General features: G+C 47.3%; 1 protein-coding gene across 1 annotated transcript; it reads left to right on the forward strand.

The window, feature by feature from the left end:
* Positions 1–13,433: 13,433 nt before the first annotated feature.
* On the forward strand, positions 13,434–19,713 carry LOC112564141 (5-hydroxytryptamine receptor 1-like; the record flags this gene model as incomplete). The annotated part of the gene is made up of 1 exon (XM_025238755.1): positions 13,434–19,713. A coding segment is annotated over one exon (1,458 nt), but the record flags the coding sequence as incomplete, so codon positions are not given.
* Positions 19,714–20,701: the final 988 nt, after the last annotated feature.

The following is a 20,701-nucleotide window of genomic DNA, read 5'->3' on the forward strand; positions in this document are numbered from 1 at the left end:
TACCAGGGCGGCATACAGATGTGGTGTACGATGGTCTGATGACCACAAGCGACGGGAACCTTATGAGTGCGGGATTTGAGCCCTAAGCCCTTGTGTAACCAGCGTCTCGTCCGCCGCGTCCTTCGTGCTACCTCCACCCCTTAACCCCCCGCCCCCACCCGCCTCCTACCCCCCTTCCCTCGCCCCCTGGGTCGATCTCAGCCTGGCGCGCGCTCGTAAGGAAGCCAAATAAAACATAATTGCAGACACGGTGTCCGTCGATTCTGCTCATCCCAGAGCGCTGCATCTTCTTTAGTCGATGCTGGGGGGGGAGCACGTGGGGAGGGAAGTGATGTTGCCGTGATTCACTGCAGCCCACTGCTTGCACGTGAGTTGAGCCGTAAGTGCTGTAAGGCTACGCCTCATCACTGCCCCTCCACACACACTCACTCCGCTCCACCCTCGGAGTACCCCGAGGGAAGGTCCGGTCCTCGCGCCAGGCTGTGACGTCATAACAAGGTCCGCTTCGACCAGCGCCATACCCGTCCTTTCTACCCGAGGAGACTTACTGATCAGCGCTTCCTTGGCTCGGTGCGATCGTCTTTGACAAACATGGTAGCGACGCCCACACCCAGTAGACAAAAATACACTTGGGGTTTGTTTTTTTTTAAGTCACTGACATCCGCTCCTTGAAGAAAAGAGGGAAACGGAATAGAAAGTTTCACTGTATACATCTGGGTAAACAACCTTTAAAAGCAAATAGTAGTAGCGAGTAGACTAAATGTCTCGACCTCGATACGATTCTTTGAGTAGGTAAAACGTGTTGTGGGTGGAACTTTGTTGTGGAGCCTCCACAGCAGAGGACAAAAGGTGTGTGTGTGTGGGGTGGATACATGTAGCGCCGTCTCCAACTGGGGTATGCACGGCTTGCAAGCTCGCCCTTGGGCCTAACTTTCCCTGCCCACCCAACAGGATTTGTTGCCCTTGCGGATTAATAACATGGTGTATATATATATCTACGTCGGAAGGAAGGGTGTTGTCCCCATCTTAAACATTCTTTGTAGAGCGAGGAGCCTGGCATGGACAGGGGTGCAGCCGGCAGTAAATTCCATTATTTTTCATTGACATGGTGAACCACTCACAGTTCACTAAATCCATGACCCCCTAGGGTATAAGTCACTTTATTTCCCGTTATTTGCAGACCACGCATCCCTAACTTTTCCCGTCTGTCAGAGAAGATAGAAGGCGAAGACGAAAAGACGCAATAGAAAACAGAGAAACGCAGGGAAAAGAGTCCCCCGAGTAGAGAGCTGCCTCCAAATGTTAGTGTTGTCAGAATGATGGCACTGGTCAGATGTCAGGTCCTCTCCGCCGTCAGTATGACAAGTACCAAATGTACTGAAGAGAAGCTTTTTACAAAGGAAAAAAGAGATGCGAAATGTGAAATATGAAATATGAAATATGACTGCACTAATGTCCGGGTGATGGCCGAGTTCTCTCTCTCCCTTCCTGTCCCTCGTTCACTCTGTGTGTGAGTTTGTTTTTTTGATTTTTTTTTTTGGTTCTCCGTGTTCTACTTTCTCTGGGTTTTGTGCCAATAGTTTGACTTTCTATGTGTCTTCTCGTATCTACATCAGTAACAGCGTGAACAGCGACTTTGCTGTCAGCAGCTGCTGACGATGAGACTTGTTTGGGAAGATGATGAGAAAATAATTTGTTTGTCGAAGCTTTCTAATGAGCTTCTTCTCTCGTCTGTGAAACATACTTTGTCTTTGTCGGTATTCATTCATCTGCTGCTACCCTTCGAAGTCTGTCTCATCTAGATTTACCTGCGCTTGATAGGTGGACTGTGCCATGCACTGCGCAACTCACCTTTGGCTGGTCGAGAAAAAAAGAAGGGGGAATATGTACGTGCAAATGCATGACGGGTATTGAGTAAGGGGAATAACACTTGTCGCTCTTTCATCTCCTGACCGTCACCGCGTCCCGTTCGTCATTGACCCTCGCAAGCTTGGCCGCGACTTTGCAGATGACTTGCGTTACATTGCTTTACTTCCGTCGTTTACTTATCTGTCGTTTATGGCGATAAAATGTCGGATCAAGTTTCGAATTTATTAACACCTTGTCCTCCGGCCGGTTTACAGTTTTGGGGTCTCGACTGCTGGGTAGGCTCTGGGAGAGCAGACCCCAGCCACAACACTTACCATCAACCAGACCAGAATATTACTACCAAACTAATCAGACTTGAACTAATGGGAGAGGCAACGTGAACCACGATGAAAAGAAAAATATGGCGCTATTGACATGGCACCGGGGCGCACAGACAATCCAACTGTAGCAAGAATGTCAAGGGGAGGTAATATAACCCCAGATCTGCGTTTCGTTTGTGGTTTTATGCCCAATGAATCACTCCCCCTCGGAGAAATAATGTATGAGAGGCCGGGTAGAATACCCGATTAGAGTGAAGTCACGCCAGCCGGATGGGACAAGTGTGTGTCCTTAATCCAGATCAGGAGTCCAGACAAAAAGCTCACAGACACTGGCCGCAGGACATCAGGCTAGTCAAGACTTTGGTGGCACCTGCCTGCACCACTCATAGGTAGACACATAGGTAGACACATACACTCTTGCCTTGTAACAATGGCCGAATGTCGACACAGCTCTAATGTTTTAGCTGTTCACAACCCTCAGTGATTGCCATGTGATAGGAGTTAGTCGTCCCCTGTCTTGTGGATCATATTTACATAGCTTCATTGCATGTTGGTCTGCTCCTGTGTTTCATAATCAAGACCGTGAGCTGTTGTCACCTGCTACATTTTACAGTTGTGGACTATTTCAAAAATCTATCAAGTTTTGTGTTTTAACCTCAAGAATTCTTCAAGCTGAAATGTGAACGATGCTATGTCAAGAAATGTCTGCATAATACAGTATTTGTTCGGCTTCACTATTTTATCTAGTTATTATCTCAATTAGTGCCGTTTACTTTCTAATTTAGGACTAGCTCTGCCAGAGTTGCAGATATATTAGATAAAACCACTACACATTATCAACATATTTGCTCAAATTGGTTCCGCCAGCGGCTTGTATTTTGTAGTGACGAATCACCGGAGTACTTTTATCTCAAACACGAGACTGGATACAATTACATCGTAAACCATGGATGCATGCAGGCCAGCTTTCTGGTCCGACGATCTAGTTTTGCAGGTGATTAAGACACTTATCATAGTTTAAAGTAAATAATGTCAGCTTCTTAGTCTAATGATTTCTGTGTTTGTGAGCGACAAGCTTCCTGTTGATATGTTCATAGAGACTGATGGAGAGAAGGATGACAACAATTTCTTGAGACAAGTAGCAGTTCAGTCTTGTCATCATTCAGTTGCAGTCTGTTCTGGAGCATCCAGGAGTTTACATCATCTATCACTGAAAGATTACCGCCCATACAACCACGTGACTGGATAGCCTTGAATGTTAATGTAGGTGCGTGCTTTGATCAACCTACCCGGGGTACGAGTACTCGCTTCACGTCCGCTACGCGCGGCTCCCACCCACCCTTACGTAGCGCAGGCGCACATCGACAAGTCGTAAAATGTAATTAAACAGACACTCAGCTCCTGGGACTATCCAATGACAGCAGGCAGGAAGGCGAATGATTAGATAATTTCTAAATTTACTTTCCATTGAAAGGACACAAGCCTACAGGTGACTGCTCGTGAGTCACTACGAGTCGAGGACTCGACTGGCCGCGCAGTTCCCATGAGAGGCTTCGCCATCCTTTGAAACAAAACATTGCCGACCGTACATTTGCGTGAGTTCAAACTTCTGGTGTGTATGAGAGTCTATCAGAAACCTTTGTTGTTATAATACAGATCGCTGCACTTATTCACGGGACGTTAGGGCGGTTAGTTCCCACAGGGGACCCCTGGCACTGAATTTATACATCGCTATCAAATGGAGGAGCAAATGAAAAATTTCACCTCAACGAACATTTATTTATTTTTCTGACATAAACAATTTCTCGGGTCAAAACATATGCGGCTATATAAACTGACTTTACTGACTAGAGTCCCAGATATCTAACTTGATGTCTGGAAGCTTCGCTGGATGGCTGGGGACTGAACTCAGAAAATTGTCGTCAGAAAATCCTCAGGGACAGTACTGGGTAAATGCGGGTTACGTTGATCATCGACTCACATGAGATGTAGCTGACGATGAAGACGATGATCATCATAGGGGAATAGAAAATGTGGGGAACATGAAATGTAGGGCATGACAGCCTCACAAACAGGCATCGCACATGTGTGTCAAGGACGGACTCCCCATAATCAAAACAGAAATATCTCATCAGGCGACACATTGTACATGGGGTCGTGCACCCATGTTTTTATTATTGTTGTTATTTTCAGCATCGCTTAGAAACCGTTTTTGCTGACATGCATTTGAGACTGCGGTTCACTGAGTTCTGGAGAAGAACGAAAGATGGCCGCAGGAGAGGACCTGCATTGACAGGATAAGACCCGGGGTGCTCTCACCCCAAATATTGACAGAGGTGGCCGGGTAGCGTCAGGGCGGGGTCTCCAGGGGCAAAGCTCTCGCAGTGGTGATCCCCCTTGACAGCGTCTTGCAGAGGTCGCTGCGTGCTTCAATTAATAATTATACATGTCGGTGGGGACTGAAGACTTGAATATAATGACGGAGGAGGACAGGCAGTGGCAGAGAGCAGAAGTGCAATATGAAGAAGATATTGAAAAAAGGAGGTGTGTGCGTCTCTCTCTCACAGCTGTGGGCAAGGTGAATGTGACCATAGGTGTGACTGTGTCTACTCCAGCGTGCATGTGTGTGCGTTAGTGTGTCTGTGTGTGTGTGCATGTGTGTGCGTTAGTGTGTGTGTGTGTCTCACAGCTGTGGGCAAGGTGAATGTGACCACACGTGCGACTGTGTCTACTCCAGCTTGCATGTGTGTGTGTGTGTGTGTTAGTGTGTGTGTGTGTGTGTGTGTTAGTGTGTGTGTGTGTGTTAGTGTGTGTGTGAGCTCGTGCGAGGCCGGCGATATGTATTATTGGACTCCCCCACATGTGAGTCAGGAGACGTTTTGTCGTAGCGTCACGTGTGTCCAGCCCAGGACCAGGACGTATTGATTCCATGATTAGGAGGGTTGCACCAAACAGAAGCCCGAGAATATTTGGGTAGCAGGGACCTTAACGCCGAATTACTCCGGAGTTTACGATCATAAACGAGTATTGACTTTGGGCGAGCAGGGACTTGTGGCGGCGAGAAGGAGGTGGCGCGGCGCAGGCCGGCATCTTGTGTGTGAAAAGCAGGCAGGAAATTGCTCACAACAACCCCTCCATTAGGGCCAACCGCCACATCAACACCCTCCCTCCTGCTGCAAACGATGGAAAGTATGCTGGCACGTGCAGGCATTACATAACTCTGAGTTGTGGAAAAGACATACACACTCATACAGCACACGCGTACCTGTACACACACACAGTCACACACACAACACAGTCACACACACACAGAGCAGAAAGACTTGGATCTTGATATAGATGACACACTCTAGTTATGACGGTCAGTTGGGGAGGAAAGGGGGATCACAGAAGAAAGTTCTGCTCCACATTCCTCACTTTGACGATGTCTTTCTCTACCACTGCGTGAGAACATTCTATTCCTTCTGTGTGATGATGTGTGCGTGAGCGTGAGCGTGGGTATTGTGAATATATGCGAGCTAGTGTGATTGTATATATATATAGAGAGAGAGAAAATGTCTTTGTTTGATAAATGGCACCCACAGAATCAATCACCTGATTCCTCTCCCCTCATCACCCCTCCCACCCCCTCCCTAATCCCCGCTCCAGAAGCAGGCTTTCTCCGTTTCTGCTCACCATAGCGACCAGCGCAAAAACCTCGAGAAAAGTTTCTCAGTTCGATGAAGTGCAATCCACCCCAGTGCCGTGATTACGGTGCCTGGCCGCCTGGTCTTGCACAGATTGGCCACAGATCTCGCCATTGAGAGTGATTTGCCTTTGTTGCTGACCCCAGACTGACCCCTCACATAGCTGTGATCTCCGCTATACAGAGACTGAAGAGCGAGAAGAAATGGATGTGGGATGCGCGGGGTGGAGCGGCCTCCAGGGACGGGGTGGACTTATGGCTTACATCCCGGTCTGTGTCTGTCTGTGGCAAGTATCTGTGACAAAGTTAGTTTGCTCCTGAATATTTTATTCCGATAATGTTTGTGATACCTCCTTATCAGTGGCATTTTTTCCGAATAAAATATCAGAAATGCAGGATGAGAGAGAGAGAGAAGGAGAGAAAACGCGCGTGTTAGCATTTTGTGCGCGTGCCGTGCGCGTGTGTTTGTGCGTTTATATTTTGTGTGTGAGAGAGAGAGTGTGTGTGTGTTCGTCTGTGTAATTTTAAAAGAGAAGTATGAAGATAATTTTTTTTTAATGTTGACATAATTACATTGCTAAAACGTTGGTATTTAAACTACGTAAGTATAGTATACAAACACCGATTTGACGAATTGTGAGGGCGGAAGACTGCACGCACCCTGGTGCACGTGAGTGTAACTGTCAGCAGCTAGTGTATACTTAGTGTATATCTAGTGTATACCTACTTGTGCTGTCCTGAAGTTAAATTGTTCTTGTCTATGTGCTGCTTGTCCCTTGTGGTCAGGTGAGGGAGGGATGGGAAAGGCGCGGGGTGCGGTGCGCAGGGGGACTGACGGACAAGTGCACGTGCGGGAGCCTCGCCCTGGAAGCTGGAGGTCGCTGCTGCTGCTGCTGCACTTTGTTACATCTCGGACAAGTCTTCCTGAGTCTGGGGCCCGAGTGCATCTCGCCATCAGCAAGAGAGACGTGGACATCAATAAGACGTCCTCACGCCACTCAATACAACCTCCCACACTGGCATGTCGGGTAGGAGGCACCGGGGTGGGGAGAGAGAGAGTGATGGGGATGGGCATTTTGTCTTTCAATCCTCCTTCGCAGCACTTTCTCTCTATGATGATAGTGATGATGGTGATAATAATTATTATTTTTTATTTAGTTGCAATGGTCTGAAGAATGGCATACGATTTTAAAGAAAAAAATCCAGTTTTACTGCCATTTTTCTTTTTCTACATGTGTTTAGAAACATGATGATTCTGATTTTTTGACAGCGTTTATTTTAATGTTAGTGAAAAATGAGTGTTCTAGAAAGTTTACTTATTTGTACGCACATTTATTTATTAGTTCAGAAATAGTGAATGTGTAAGGTTTCTTTAAGCTATTTAATTCAAGTTTTATTTTTTAGTTACGGACTCAGTCAGGGTCAATTATGGTTAGTCACGTGGTTATATAACGTGAAAACAATCAGTCCTACCGAAGTCGAGATGTGTGTGTGTGTTCGTCCGTTCGTGCGTCCGTCCGTTAGTGCGTACGCGCGACAGTTAAAACTTGCGGCTAGTTTCTTGTTTTTACACACAACAATCTGGGATATTGTTTTCGAAACCTCGCGCTACCTTTTCTTTGTTAGTGTCTAAATGTTAACCGTCACTGTCGTGTTGAGATCAGACATGTAGCTGAATGTCAACTGTCGTACCTACCATTGCACCCATTTCCACACGCCTTCTTTCCTTCGGATTTCAAGTTGTCGTCCACTCCTGGACTTTATTTCTTTCTGTGTTGTCTGCAATTGGCTGGATGGTAGAAGTCTTGCCCTGTGTTGCCCACATCGTGTCTGATGCTGGAGGGACTGGCGGCTGTCCTGTGTTCTGTTGGCTGCTGATGAGAGATGAGTACAGTCCGCACTCACATGGCGGCCCTCGGTGTCCTGCAAGCCTCCACCACGACATCTCAAGGGAATGAAAATTGCCCGGCACTGATTAAATGGTATTGAACGACCCATCCCCAGCAGTGATTACAGGACAGAGTTGCTGCCAAACATTTTAGCCCTATTTACTCTTTCTTCATCTGAGTTCTGACATAATGAATAAATGGCGTTTTTAACCCTGACCCCTTGTACTTGTTCCTGTGAGATCGTTAGGGTCGGGCTTCTTCTTCCCATTGTCAGTTCGTCATTCTTGCCATTTTAGTAATCTGTCCTCGTCTGTCTTCGCTGTCCAGTAAGCTGTTGTAGAAAAGACATGTGCTAACCTCTCATCTTCAAACTGTGATTACTTTCAGACCTTCCGTCCTGCTGACATCGGTGTTAAGGGTGAGGATGTTGCTACGGGTGCAGCACTTCGTAGCACTGACCATTACATACTAAATACAATTCTTTCACGATCAATCCAGCATCCCTTACACGTTCCTTTTCCTTTCATGTTAAAACCATCTTATTAATTTCTTTTCAGCTGACGTGCATGAAAAATACTGTCAGGCCTGCGGTGGCTGCTGCTTATTTCTAAGGACCATTTAATTGCTTGGTTTTTCTCTGCCTACCTATTTGCCACCACTGCATATCTCTGTTTGTTTGTTTACTTAATTTATTCCTTCGCGCACCTACCCACCCTTAAAACTGAACTATCGCAACTTTCTTTTTTTTTCCCCTTATTTCTGTTTTTCCTCATGTTTTCCCCTAGAATTATATTAATATCTTTGTTAATATCTCTTAATTGCTCGCCATTAATCCGACCTCTTTCCTCCCAACAGTCATTAGCTAATCAAATTTCCTCAGCTTCTCTCGTCCAACTCAAAAAACCTTGTTGATGCATGAGGTGAGCAAATATAAATAAACGCTGGTTGGAAGGCAAAGAGGGGAGGAGAGGTGAGCCCCACCCTCCCCTTCCTTCTGTAAGACACTTGTTCCTTCACTTCTCTGTCATTAAGGGTGAGAGGGAATGGATGAGCCGCTTAGCCAAAATACCCTGCCGCCCTGGCACCGGCTGCAGTGATGAGAAACGTGGCGATATCTTTACAGCTCGCAGCCAGCTCCGACATTTTTATGTGCCAGCGCCCCTCAGCCTCCAGAAGTCGAGTTTCAGGCAGAAACAGAGTTAGCAAGTGCCTGCGCTTTTCCAAAACATGCAAACGAGCCAAGTGCTAGCTCCTGTGTCAAGACTTGTGAGAGGAGATGAGCTGGTGAGAGCCCAGGCTGCTCACTCGGGGACTAAGTCCAGAGGTGGAAGTTCACAAGGGGAAAGGTCATGTCATGTGTCTCAACAATAGAAGACATCGTTGTCGACAGTTTTCAGTACATCGTCACTAAGCTGATTGCTGTCAGGATCTTTCTGACACAAAAAGCTGATTTCTGAACATCCATCCCTTTCATCAATTTCACGAAAGTACAAAAAATGAGATTTATATTTGTCTTGTCTTCATTTGATTCCTTCTTTTATTTCCATGTTATTTTTGGGGGAGGGGTCACTTTATTTTGTTGCTCTTTATGAGAAAAAGCCTGTGATAATCAGGGGAGAGAAAGGATGATCACCTGTCATGAGAGGTCCCATGAAGATTATTCCTCCTTCATTCTTGCGGTGCGTTTGTGCACGCGCGCGCTCCATGTTAGAGTGAACTGTTTCTGGGACGATGGGGAGGAGAGGAGGAGGGGCAGGAGGGAGTGGTCGTGGAAACATCGAAGTGAAGGAAGTGTTGAGGGAGGGAGAGCGGCAGAGGAAGGATAGCGAAGGGAGGTAAGTCCCGAGAACGACAAGAGGGTAGGACGAGCCGGAGGCGGGGCGAGATGGTTGAGCGCCGCGGCGCATCGAACTGTCGCGCAGGGCTCGCGGCTCGCCGTCACCTGACCTTAACGCCGCGTCACGTGACGTCAGGGGCACGGCGCGCGCTGCAGGCGCTCTGGGGGAGGCAGGGGGGGGGAGCTTGAGAACAGAGCGACAATGATGCGGCAGTGCTCCTCCCTTCTCTCTCCATAGCTTCTTTCGTCTTCTCTCTGTCTGCACCATCGCAACCATCATCTCTGTAGACTTTGCCGTTCTGTTGTTCGCAGACTTCGCTCACTCCCAGAGCCGCGGCAGTGAATGGAGGAGCCCCGACCCTCCCCGCCACGCGAAGAACTGCGGTCGAGGGGAACAGAAAGCTCGCAAGAGCAAAGGGGTTACAGTAACATTTTACCGGCAAGTCTTGGAGGTCCAGGGGGGGTTCCCTGAGGGGCACAGTAGCCCTCACATCACTTGGGACTTCACAGGAAGATGGCGCTACTGGTAAAACTGTGCTCGTAGACTGTTTCAACAAAAACAAAACAAGTAAAACAAAACAAAACTAACTTTATCTACCGAGACAATACTGGAGTCAAATCACAGCAGCAGCACCTGACGCTAGGGATGATGGTCGAAGTCTGACGTCACGACGATAGGGACACCAGCGAGGCGTCACTGGCGGGGGGAGAAAAAGTTGAGATAAACTTGGGTCTGCCTCCACTGACAGAAGAAGCTCCAAGCTTGGGTCTGTGAGGGAAGGCGTCACCCGAGCACAGCTTCCCTCCCTACCCCGCCCCCGCTACCCTGAGTCTGGAGTCGGGAATCCAATTTTCTGGCCGGCTTGACGTGCTCTTGGAGCCATCGCGTGCCGGCATGTGCGGCAGCCGAACTGCTCTGACAGCTGGAAGAGATGAAGAGGCAGAGAGAGACACGACACTGTGCTAGTTGGTCGCTGCAGTCCTGCAGGAAGGAGGGCGCCCTCGCATCCCGTGCTGTGTCCTCCTTTAAAGAATGCCGCATGCGACACTGCGCTCGCGCCTGGTTTTTTTTTTTTTATAATTGGAGGCAAGAGTAAGGGCGGCAGAGTCAACCTGTCTCTGGCTTGAGGAGGAGGACAGTCCTTCATTGTGAGTGGTCACTGTTGCCGGACGTGACGTAGTGTGACCAGCAAGTCCGTGTAGCTATTGGGGGACGCCTCGTCACAAACACTTCCTCCTTGCTGCCGGCGAGAAGTTCTTGTCGTGTTGTCCGAGGAGAGAGGCTTCGGTTGTTGATCGACGACGTTCCTGGTAATGTGTCGATGATGAGGTTCAAAGGTGAGGGCCAAGAGGTTAGCGAGCGGAGGGAGAGAGCACGGGGCCTTGCGGATATGATGGATACGTTGCTTTACGTCTCACTGCGCACTGACTCACATATCGCTTCTTGGCCGTCCGATAAGTAAGGAATTTTTCATCCACTTTTTTTTTTTTTATCAAACATCTCTCTTTTTGTTTTTGCTGACAAATTTATGTTTAGTGTCAATGGATGCTTTGTGAAAAATCACCTATAGGCGGAAGCTCTTTTCATGTCCAAAGACACCAACAACGACAACATTGGAGCTCCACTTCTTTTTCATCTCTGACCATAAAGAAGTTCGTCCTTCTGAGATTTTATTCTGATGCTCATTGTAAAGGCCTCTCACAAAAACAACTTTTTTATATCTCTCTGGCAGTCTTACCTTTTGTCTCATATCCTCTTTTTTTCTTCTGGTGCTGCATTTAGTTTCATCAAAGGAGAAAGCACATTAGTTTGGTTTGCTGAAGGTCCATCTGCTCGCCGTCGGGTGGAGGAGGCTCACAGCAGCCCCCTAAAGCAGGTCAGGGTCATTAGTGATGGTACTGGCTGTCGATTCCCCTGACCTTTGACCTTTTCGTCGTATCCACAGTCACTCGCCTGTCATCTTGTCACGTGGCTTTCGCAGTTAATCCGGATCAGCCTGCAGTTGCCCCGAGACACAAGAGTTTTGTGGCTCCTGAGACAGGCTGAAGGCAGGTCAGGGTCCTCGCGACGGTGCCGACAGCATCAGCAAAGTTTGCCTCGTGCTCTGTGTGTGTGTGTGAGAGAGAGTGAGTGAGTGTGAGAGAGAGTGAGAGAGAGTGTGTGGGTGTTGAAGAGAGTGGCATTGAAAGGTTTTTCTGCTCATCTTCCTTCACTGAAGAATAACCCGGAAATTGTAATCGAAATGGAATTTGACCTTTTGTGTTTGTGTGTGTGCTATCGCGCGCGCGTCCGTGTGTGTGTGTGTATGTGTGTTCATTGGCAGCATTAAGTGTGTGAGAGTCGTGAGGTAACATGTACCCGATTGTTTGCAATATGCTTTATTACTTAACGTTTATTAAACGTTTTTCAGCGAGAAAAGACCTCAGACTTATTCACAATTACATTTAATTAACTGGTTTTGCACTAAAGCTAATTACTTATCTACTTCTTGAAGTCGCTAACACGTCACTCAGTCAGGTTCACACTTGCTGATAGTCTTTAAAGAACCTTACCTAGAGAATCAGACCGGTCTGATATCTTCCAGACTGACCTGAGCACGCTGGTCTTTATGTCAAACACCTTTGTGTGGGACACGGCAGTTCTGTGAGAATGTGTGAGTGAGTGAGTGTCCTGTACCTGTCCTGGTGAGTCAGAAACTGCTTCAAAACTGTGACTGACATGTACCCGGGTTGTCTCATGCCTTTTATATAATATTGTATCGCTTTTATGCTGTTGTCTTTGTTTTTGATTATTTGTATTTTCTGATAACCTGTCTGCTAGATCCTTCTAGGCCTGCTAACACCTTATAATTGGATAAATGAATTTTTTAATTGATTGATTATGTTAGCTGTACAGCATTATAGTGGTGTAGACTCGATATAGGTAACTTGAGTTTATTCTTGTCTCTGTCGTCACAGGTCGTAGTGACGTTGAAGTGTCCGAGATGTAAATGTCGCTGTTGTAGATTGTAGTAGCAGTAGTTGTTCTTTCTGTCTTTCGTTGCAGACTTAGAGTTTCTTTATTCGTTACAGTCTGTCGTCATGTCCAAGACGAATAATAGTAAAATGTTACCTGCAATGCCCTTACATTTCCATTTTACTTGTTGCAGATTTCTGATAATCCTGGTCACGTGACAGGCTTTCTGAAGAACATGTTTGCTGCGTACACCGCGTAGCTGCTAAGATAATTAAAAAAACAACTTCGGGCTTTATTCAAGCGCTTCACTTCTCTGGCTTTTGGTGCTTCCTGTGCATCACATGTGAGCAGGTGTTCTGCCAACCGACCAAAGGGTCTCGCCGCTGCCACTGCTACAGCTCTAGAAGTGCGAAGTCGCAAATCTCATCAAGCCATCTTGTGAGACTGGGCCTGGGACAGGTAAACAACCTGCACGGACAAGGCACATGGTTTCGTAGTCTGAGAGCAGCCGGCAAGCAGCTCAGGAGGCAAGCTGCTCAGAAGACAAGCTGTGCAAACCGCAAACTGTGCAGGAAGGAAAGGTAGGAGCGGGGTTGACGTCGTTGATCGGGACAACAGCCCCACCCGACACCCTGTTGCCGTCTGCAACGTCCACCCAATGCCCCGCACGCGTCCCTAACAGACTTCTTGTCTGCGCCCTTGTCGCTCTCGTCGTCATCATGTCCGGGGTGGCCGCGGCCGCCATCGCCGCGGCAGCCCTGACGAGCACCAGAAACGATGATGGTGGTGGCCGAATGGCGGACGGAGCGTACGGGTGGAAGATGCCAACCGGCAAGAGCAGTAACGTGACGGACACAATCAAAGAGCTGGTGAGTGACGTCACTTCCGCTGTCACCCCTTCCGCTCTCAGGCAGGCCAGCAGCAGCGGCGGTGGCAGCGGCAGCACCTCGCTGGCCAACCTGCTGGGCAGCGCCACCCTGGCCGTGACGTCAGCCAACTGCAGCGATGGCGGCAACCTCACCGTCAACGAGACCTGCCGCCGCCCTCTCCGTACGAGCCGTGGGCGCAGGTGGTCATCGGCATCATCCTGGGTCTTCTCATCGTCGGCACCATCATCGGTAACTCGCTGGTGTGCATATCCGTGGCCATCGTGCGACGCCTGCGGACGCCGTCCAACTTGCTGATCGTGTCGCTGGCAGTGGCCGACCTGCTGGTGGCCATCCTGGTCATGCCCATCGGCGCTTCGGTGCAGATCTACGGCTCGTGGCGCCTCAGCACGGTCGTCTGTGACATGTGGACCACCACTGACGTGCTGCTGTGCACAGCCTCCATCCTGAACCTCTGCGTCATCAGTGTCGACCGCTACTTTGTCATCACGCGCCCCTTCCAGTACGCCATGAAGCGCACGCCCAAGCGAATGGGGGTCATGATCGCCATCGTGTGGGGGGCTTCGGCCGTCGTCTCCATCCCCCCGATCTTTGGCTGGAAGAGCCCTCATCTTCCCTATCATTGCATTATCAGTTTGGAGATCGGCTACCAGATCTATGCAACGCTTTGTGCCTTCTACCTGCCGCTGATCATCATGATCTTCGTGTACGTCAAGATCTGGCTCGTGTCCTCCAAGATCGCCAAGGCCGAGGCGCGCTCCAAAGTGGGCAGCTTCGACAAGTGCGTGGAGTTCCAGGTGGGCAGGCCGTCGCGTGACTCCGGTGACAGCCAGTATCTTCCCAACGGCTCGTTGGTGAGCAAGAACCACCAGAACGGCGGCGACAACAACGACGACGCGTCCCTGGAGATCCTCCCCAAGAGCTCCAGCGAGAGCGACCGGCTGAAGCGACGGCGCTTCACCATCCGCTCGCTGATTCCCGGACACGGGAGACTCTTGGGTTCAGGCTCCAGCTCCAAGGAGCGCAAGGCGACAAAGACTCTGGGTATCATCATGGGGTGCTTCACCCTCTGCTGGCTGCCGTTCTTCATCCTGGCGCTGTACAAGACTTTCTGCCGCTGCGAGGCGCCCACCTGGCTGGACAGCATCCTGTGGTGGCTGGGCTATGCCAACAGCTTCCTCAACCCCGTGATTTACGCTCGCTTCAACCGCGAGTTCAGGGGACCGTTCAAGGAGATCCTCTGCTGGCGATGCAAGGGCATCAACACGCGCATGCGCTCCGAGAGCTACGTGGAACAGTATGGCGCGGGCCCCTTGTCACGTGACGCCCACTACCGGGACAGTTTGCGGCCACCCATGGACTGCATCGTCAGGTACAATAGCCAGGGCCAAACTGTGGTTCAGATTGGAAATGGCTCAGCCAACTCCCAGTCCGAGACTAGAATATGATGCTCTCTTTGAGTTGATGTTGGTTATCTCCCTTTACCCTGTTTCCACACTTCCCAGCCCTGGATTTCATTTCAGGAGCGACATCACACCTTAACCCCTCCCCCACCTTCCCATGTCTTCAGTTTGGAACCTAATTTTAAATTTCATTTCCAAGTCCTTTCCCTGAAGTCCAAGTTGTGATGATTTATATCAGGTTATTTCCTGTGTTAGTGGATGTTGTTTTGTTGTAAGTGTGTGCTTTCTTGAGTTAAAAACGTGTTTCAAAGTGATTACCACTGGATACATCTTGCCAGACAGAAATTACTGAACTATGGATGTAGACATGCAAAACTTAAACAGCTTTTAACACGAAACGTTGGGATAGCTGCTCAGTATGACGCTCTGTGGCAAATGTAGCTCCGTGTGTACGAGTGTGTGTGTACCTGTTGATCCATACAAACACCTGCAAGCACTCGCGAGACTTCACGAGACGATGAGTAGTTCTATTTTTATCTGCTGAGAGCATACTGTTTGTGTGTTTACATGTTTACAGACATCTGTTCACTGTCATGTCAAACTGGACCTTAACTTACTAGACACACTTAGAGCAATACAACCGACAAAAAAATCTTTTGTCCCAAGAATCTCACTAATCTCGACTTTAGTATCATTTATCTTTAAAGGTTTACTAGATGTTGGCAGTATTAGGTTTATGCCGTAAACAAAGTTGAATGTGATTTGTGAGCGAGGGTAGAAAGGGTACACGAGAAAAAGAACAACAAAAATAAGGCACTATAACTATTTTTTCTGCGCATGCAGTGAGTTAGTATTTTCCAAATTTCGCCGAGGGTGGCGTGAGAAGATTGTTAAATACTGAACTAGTTACTGGGGAATGTTACCGACCACGCGCATGTTAACATATGCACGCATGCGCAAAGACATGCAGTTAGTAAGAACGTGGTTTCTAGTGCACGCATGCGCATAAATACAAACTTCCGGATAGTGTTTAGGCTTTTTCTTGGCCGGCTTCTCCTCCAATTTCAGATGGAATCGCAGACCGTTAAGTGATGGGGTGCAGGTTACACTTGGAGTCTAAAACAGGAAGTGACGTTAATAACCCACAGACTGCAGTCCTGCGCCTGCACTAAGCCCAGGAGACAAGTTCAGTCCATTTCTATTCACCATTGTGAGCTTCAGATGTTGGCCAAGCCCGGACAGGGTAACCTGCAGGCTTTGATGCTGTGTACAACTACTCCCAGCAGACGGGACCTGCGAGTGAAGAGCTGTGGACCAGCGGTCACGTGGACAGTCAGCCATGCCACATGTTGGACCTAAACATGTTCACTGACCCAACACCCGTGTCACACGTGACTGCGAGAAAGAACAGGCCAAACAGTTGAGGCGCTAGGGAGCCGTTACTCATCAGTTGCGATGATGTCCATTAGGATGGCGGAGCCACTTTCCACCTCCGTGCGCTTTGCCAACATCATGGCGCCCGCGGCGGACGACCAAACGTGGGCTTGTTTATTGTCTCCCCTCTTCAGGGAGGGAAGCAGGGAGCTTGGTGCACAGACATTGACTCCGACCAGTCAAACCTGGGTGTAATGTAGACCCTGGCCAGGTCCCTCCCATCTTACAGCTGGGTGATGGAGGGGGTGCGAGGACGGGTAGGGGCCATCTATCTGTACATGTTACTTTGCGCCAACATGTCGATGCTCGGTCATGCCTCTCACTAATCTATCAACGTGTCTTGAATGCACCGAGAAGGAAAGGCTATTTTTTCTCCTGCTTTTTCTGGCATTGAATAAAAGTGTCAGTACGCACTGGAAAATATTCCCAGAGATCATCGCGACGCCATACTCGTGACAAGCACATCTCTCTCGAAGGTGATGAGGCAGAGAAGATTTAGAGATATCGTAATTTGCATCATCCTCGGCGATCTGTCTTCCTCCCCCACACCCAACTCCCCCTTCCCCACACCTCCACCTCCATTTCGTAAGGTAGAGGAAGAGTAGTCGTTCCTTCAAACAGTGTTTTCCTTCATTCGTCCTTTAAATCGTCCGATATTTGCAGTACGTATCTCATAGACATGAGTCTGTAACTGTAGCTCGCTGTTAGCCACAAAGTCTTTGATTTTTCGTTCCTTCCCACCCAGCACTGCTCGCCTCAATCAAATATCGATAGCTTTTGAGATGTCTGAAAATAAAGTTTTGCTATCTCTAAGCCTGACAATGAGCAACAGTCAGGTTTTATCTCTTTGTACTGGGAGATTCCCAATAACCACAATGATAGCTTTTCTCCTTTCTGATATCTTTTCCTGCTTTTTGTGATTATGTCAGAAAGCCCTCTAGTGAGTGGATTTCTCAGACCTCCAATTGACAAAGTTGTGTTGTCATTGTGACAGTGTGTGCGTGGGGCCGAGTTAATTGTGCTTAAAGGATATATAAGATAGCGAATATAGTAGCTAGGATCGTTAGTATGCTCGAAATTCAGCATCAGCTCAGTTTACTAAACCTGCCACAAGCTTCACCTCAGTAACAATAAGTTCCCATGAGTGTAGCTTCATAACCGCCACACGATAATTGCAAATAATGAAGTGGTTTATGTTCAGGAATGTCAGACTATTCTGTCAGATGAGAGGAGTATTTTCCAGAAGTTCAAGACCTTTCTTGTTTGCCTTGTTTATTAACAATAAAGTTCACAGACGGGTCTTTTGTGGAGGACATGATGTGAGTGAACTTACCGACTGAAACTTATTATTGATGCACAAACCAGGGTTTGGGTTGTTGGGTTGTGCCGCCCTGCCCGTGGTCCCCAACACTGGACGATATGTCATGACCTTTGACCTGCAGTCCTTGTGGAAGCTAGTCATGAATATCTTTCTTTCCCACCTTCGGCGATGAGAGATTATTCTTTGACACAGACGTCAACCACAACATTCTGCGATAAACAATATTATTCGTTGACATTTCAAGTTTTCAGAGACAGAGAACTAGCGCCCAACCATTGTGATAAGATTGTTCTGTCAAAAACTGAAGAGTTGAGAGTTGAGAGTCAGATTCATTTGCTTATTACAATAAAAAGACGAAATCCATGACCGGAGTGGATTGTTTTGTGTCCTGTCGACTACACGAGCTCGAGTCGCTCCATCATCGGTGGATGTTTTGGCGAGTCACCTTCTCGTCCTTCTTTACTTCTGCTTGTCAATGGATCAACTGCTGACTAGTCCGTGACCTCTGTGACCCTTGTATGATGACTCCTGTAGCTAGCGACCTCCTCTTGCATGATGTACTCCAAGATAGTCTCATGGTGTACTCCGAGATATCATGGTGTACTCCGAGAGTTAGTCTTTGTGTCGTCACGGTGTCGCCATACTAATGGTCGCTAGATGGCGTCTCGTCCTCACCACACACACAAACACACAAACACACAAACACACAAACACACAAACACACCGACCTGTGATTCCATATCAGTCTATACTCTGTGTAATTACTGTAACCTTTTTGAGGGCGTTTGTGTACTTGTGATATCGTTACAACCAGGTCAGTATAACTAACATATTTGCTGTTGTATCAATACATTTGCAATATAATATTGGATTAACAAAGTGTAAAGTCCATTCCCACCTCATAACTTAACCCAGTGTCCATGACCTTTCTTTGTACTAGACTGTACTAGCTAACATTTTAGAATGCATATGCGTCTGTGTGTGTGTGTGTGTTTGTATGTGCATGTGCATATATTGTGTGCATCTGTGTGTGTGTTTGTGTTTGTGTTATGCATGCGTGTGTGCGGCCTTAGTACAGATTACCGCGTGTAGAAAGAAGTGTCGCGGGAGGTCAAGATAATGTTGCACAATGATGTGAATGACTTGTACGACAGTGTTACATGTGTTACACTCATTATGTCTGTGATCCTTTAAACATTTACTTTTGGTTCAACGAAATCCGGTCTGACAAGCAGAAACGCTGAAGTCTTTCAACTTAGTGCAGTGGGTGCAGTCAGTGGACCTTCTGGTCCTTGCAGACCAGCATCCCTGTCTGTACTGTCCACCCACACTGCTACCCTCCCTGCTCACCCGCGTTGTCTGTTGGCCGACATTCGCGGCCAGACTGTACTTTCTGTACCTCCACATTCTGTCCATTCTAGTTTAATATATTATAATATAAGACTCGACAGTCGCTTGGTTTCCCCGCATTTTGTTCTCCTCTCTTTGCTTACAGACTCAGATAAAGTGATCAGGAAACAAACTCCAAATGTTTATGTATTTTTACAGAGTTTATGTGCTTTCAAATGTTATGGTTAAAGCCTTTTTCCCAAGTTATTGTACAGCTTTCATGACAATACTGTTATGTGCCACAGTCAAGCATGAGGTATATAGACGGGTTCTGTGGAAATATTCATTAACAAAAGATAAAATGTTCTGTTTTTCATTTTTAGAGTGTACACAAACAAACTATGAACTGAAGCAAACCCGTGCACACAAGCAGACACACCAATGTCAGGTGTTAGTACACAAACATAAACATCAACATTTTTAGGGGAGAGGAGGAATGTTTTAAATAAATGATGAAATTGACCGTGGTTGTTGATTGTTGCTAGGTTTGTAAGCCTGACAATAACAGTGGCAAAGGCGGCTAAAGTAAAGCACATTGTGATCTGAGGACAGTTTCTAGTGTTTGTGATGTGTCACGTGACATGTGAATAGTAAAGCATAATACATAATAGTTCTGACATCTGCTGCGTTGTTTGACCTCGCTAAACTAAACTTGCTATGGACCTCGATGTTATGAATGAAAAGTTAAATAAATGTTGTTGCACTCGCTCATGCTTGCTTAAATCTGAAATATTGTTTTTGTCTTATGTTCTAGACTTCAATGGCCTAATATGTAAGTTTCTTTCTTTCTACATCCATGCTAGTAGTCAGATGATTGCCTACCTTCTTGTGGACTACAGATACCCTTGTGCCACCCTGGGTTTTGTCTGATTTGATGTTTGTGTGGGTTTGTTTTATTTCTGGTCTCCTGCGAGCATTCAGTTGGTGTTTAGTACATAGTCCACTGTATCCTTGCACAGCTGTATCTCACATTTCTGTTGTTTTCGATGTTTTTTTCCCCTGTCTCTGCTATTCCCTGAACTCCTTGCGGGCACAATTTTATGGACTGTCTCGGTGTTCACGACTGGTAAACCCCTGAGGTGGTAGGATGTAAGTAAGGACTGGTTACAGATGCCATTTTCACACAGATTAGCTCTCTGCCCTCACATCCCGTGCTCCAGACACAATCAGGAAGCTTTCTAGATAATCTAGACATCTATAGATAGACATCTCATCTTTCTTGAGCAAGCTGAAACTCCAGGCTCTAAAACTATTTGAGGTCTGTTTGTAATCGGTATCAATCATTTTGATTGTCATGGGGCCAAAGAGCCAGACAATTTGTCTTGTTTAAAGAAATTGCTTTCTGAAAAATAATTTCTGTTCAATAGGATACAGAAATATCAGAGTTTAAAACAATGTCTAGCCAAATAAAATATTAGCAGCTTTGGTTTTTCATCAAATGGAAATCTCTGTCAATTCCTTTTTCGCAAATATTAGTTCAATTTTTATCTTTTTATGATAGAAATAAACTCGGGCGCCGACATCACTAACAGTGCACCGACACAGAAGTTTGAGATTGGTTTTAAACATAAACATAAACTTTGGCTTTTCTCTCCTGTTAGAGCAGACCTTTGCCCTGCATGATGACAGTTCAGGCATCAGCCGGTGTTTCCACTAGGATGGACTTGTGTCCTGAAAGCTGAGCATGCTTGTGTTTGGCGACTATAGTTAG

Source organism: Pomacea canaliculata, linkage group LG5, assembly GCF_003073045.1.
Source record: "Pomacea canaliculata isolate SZHN2017 linkage group LG5, ASM307304v1, whole genome shotgun sequence".
NCBI lineage: Eukaryota > Metazoa > Mollusca > Gastropoda > Architaenioglossa > Ampullariidae > Pomacea > Pomacea canaliculata.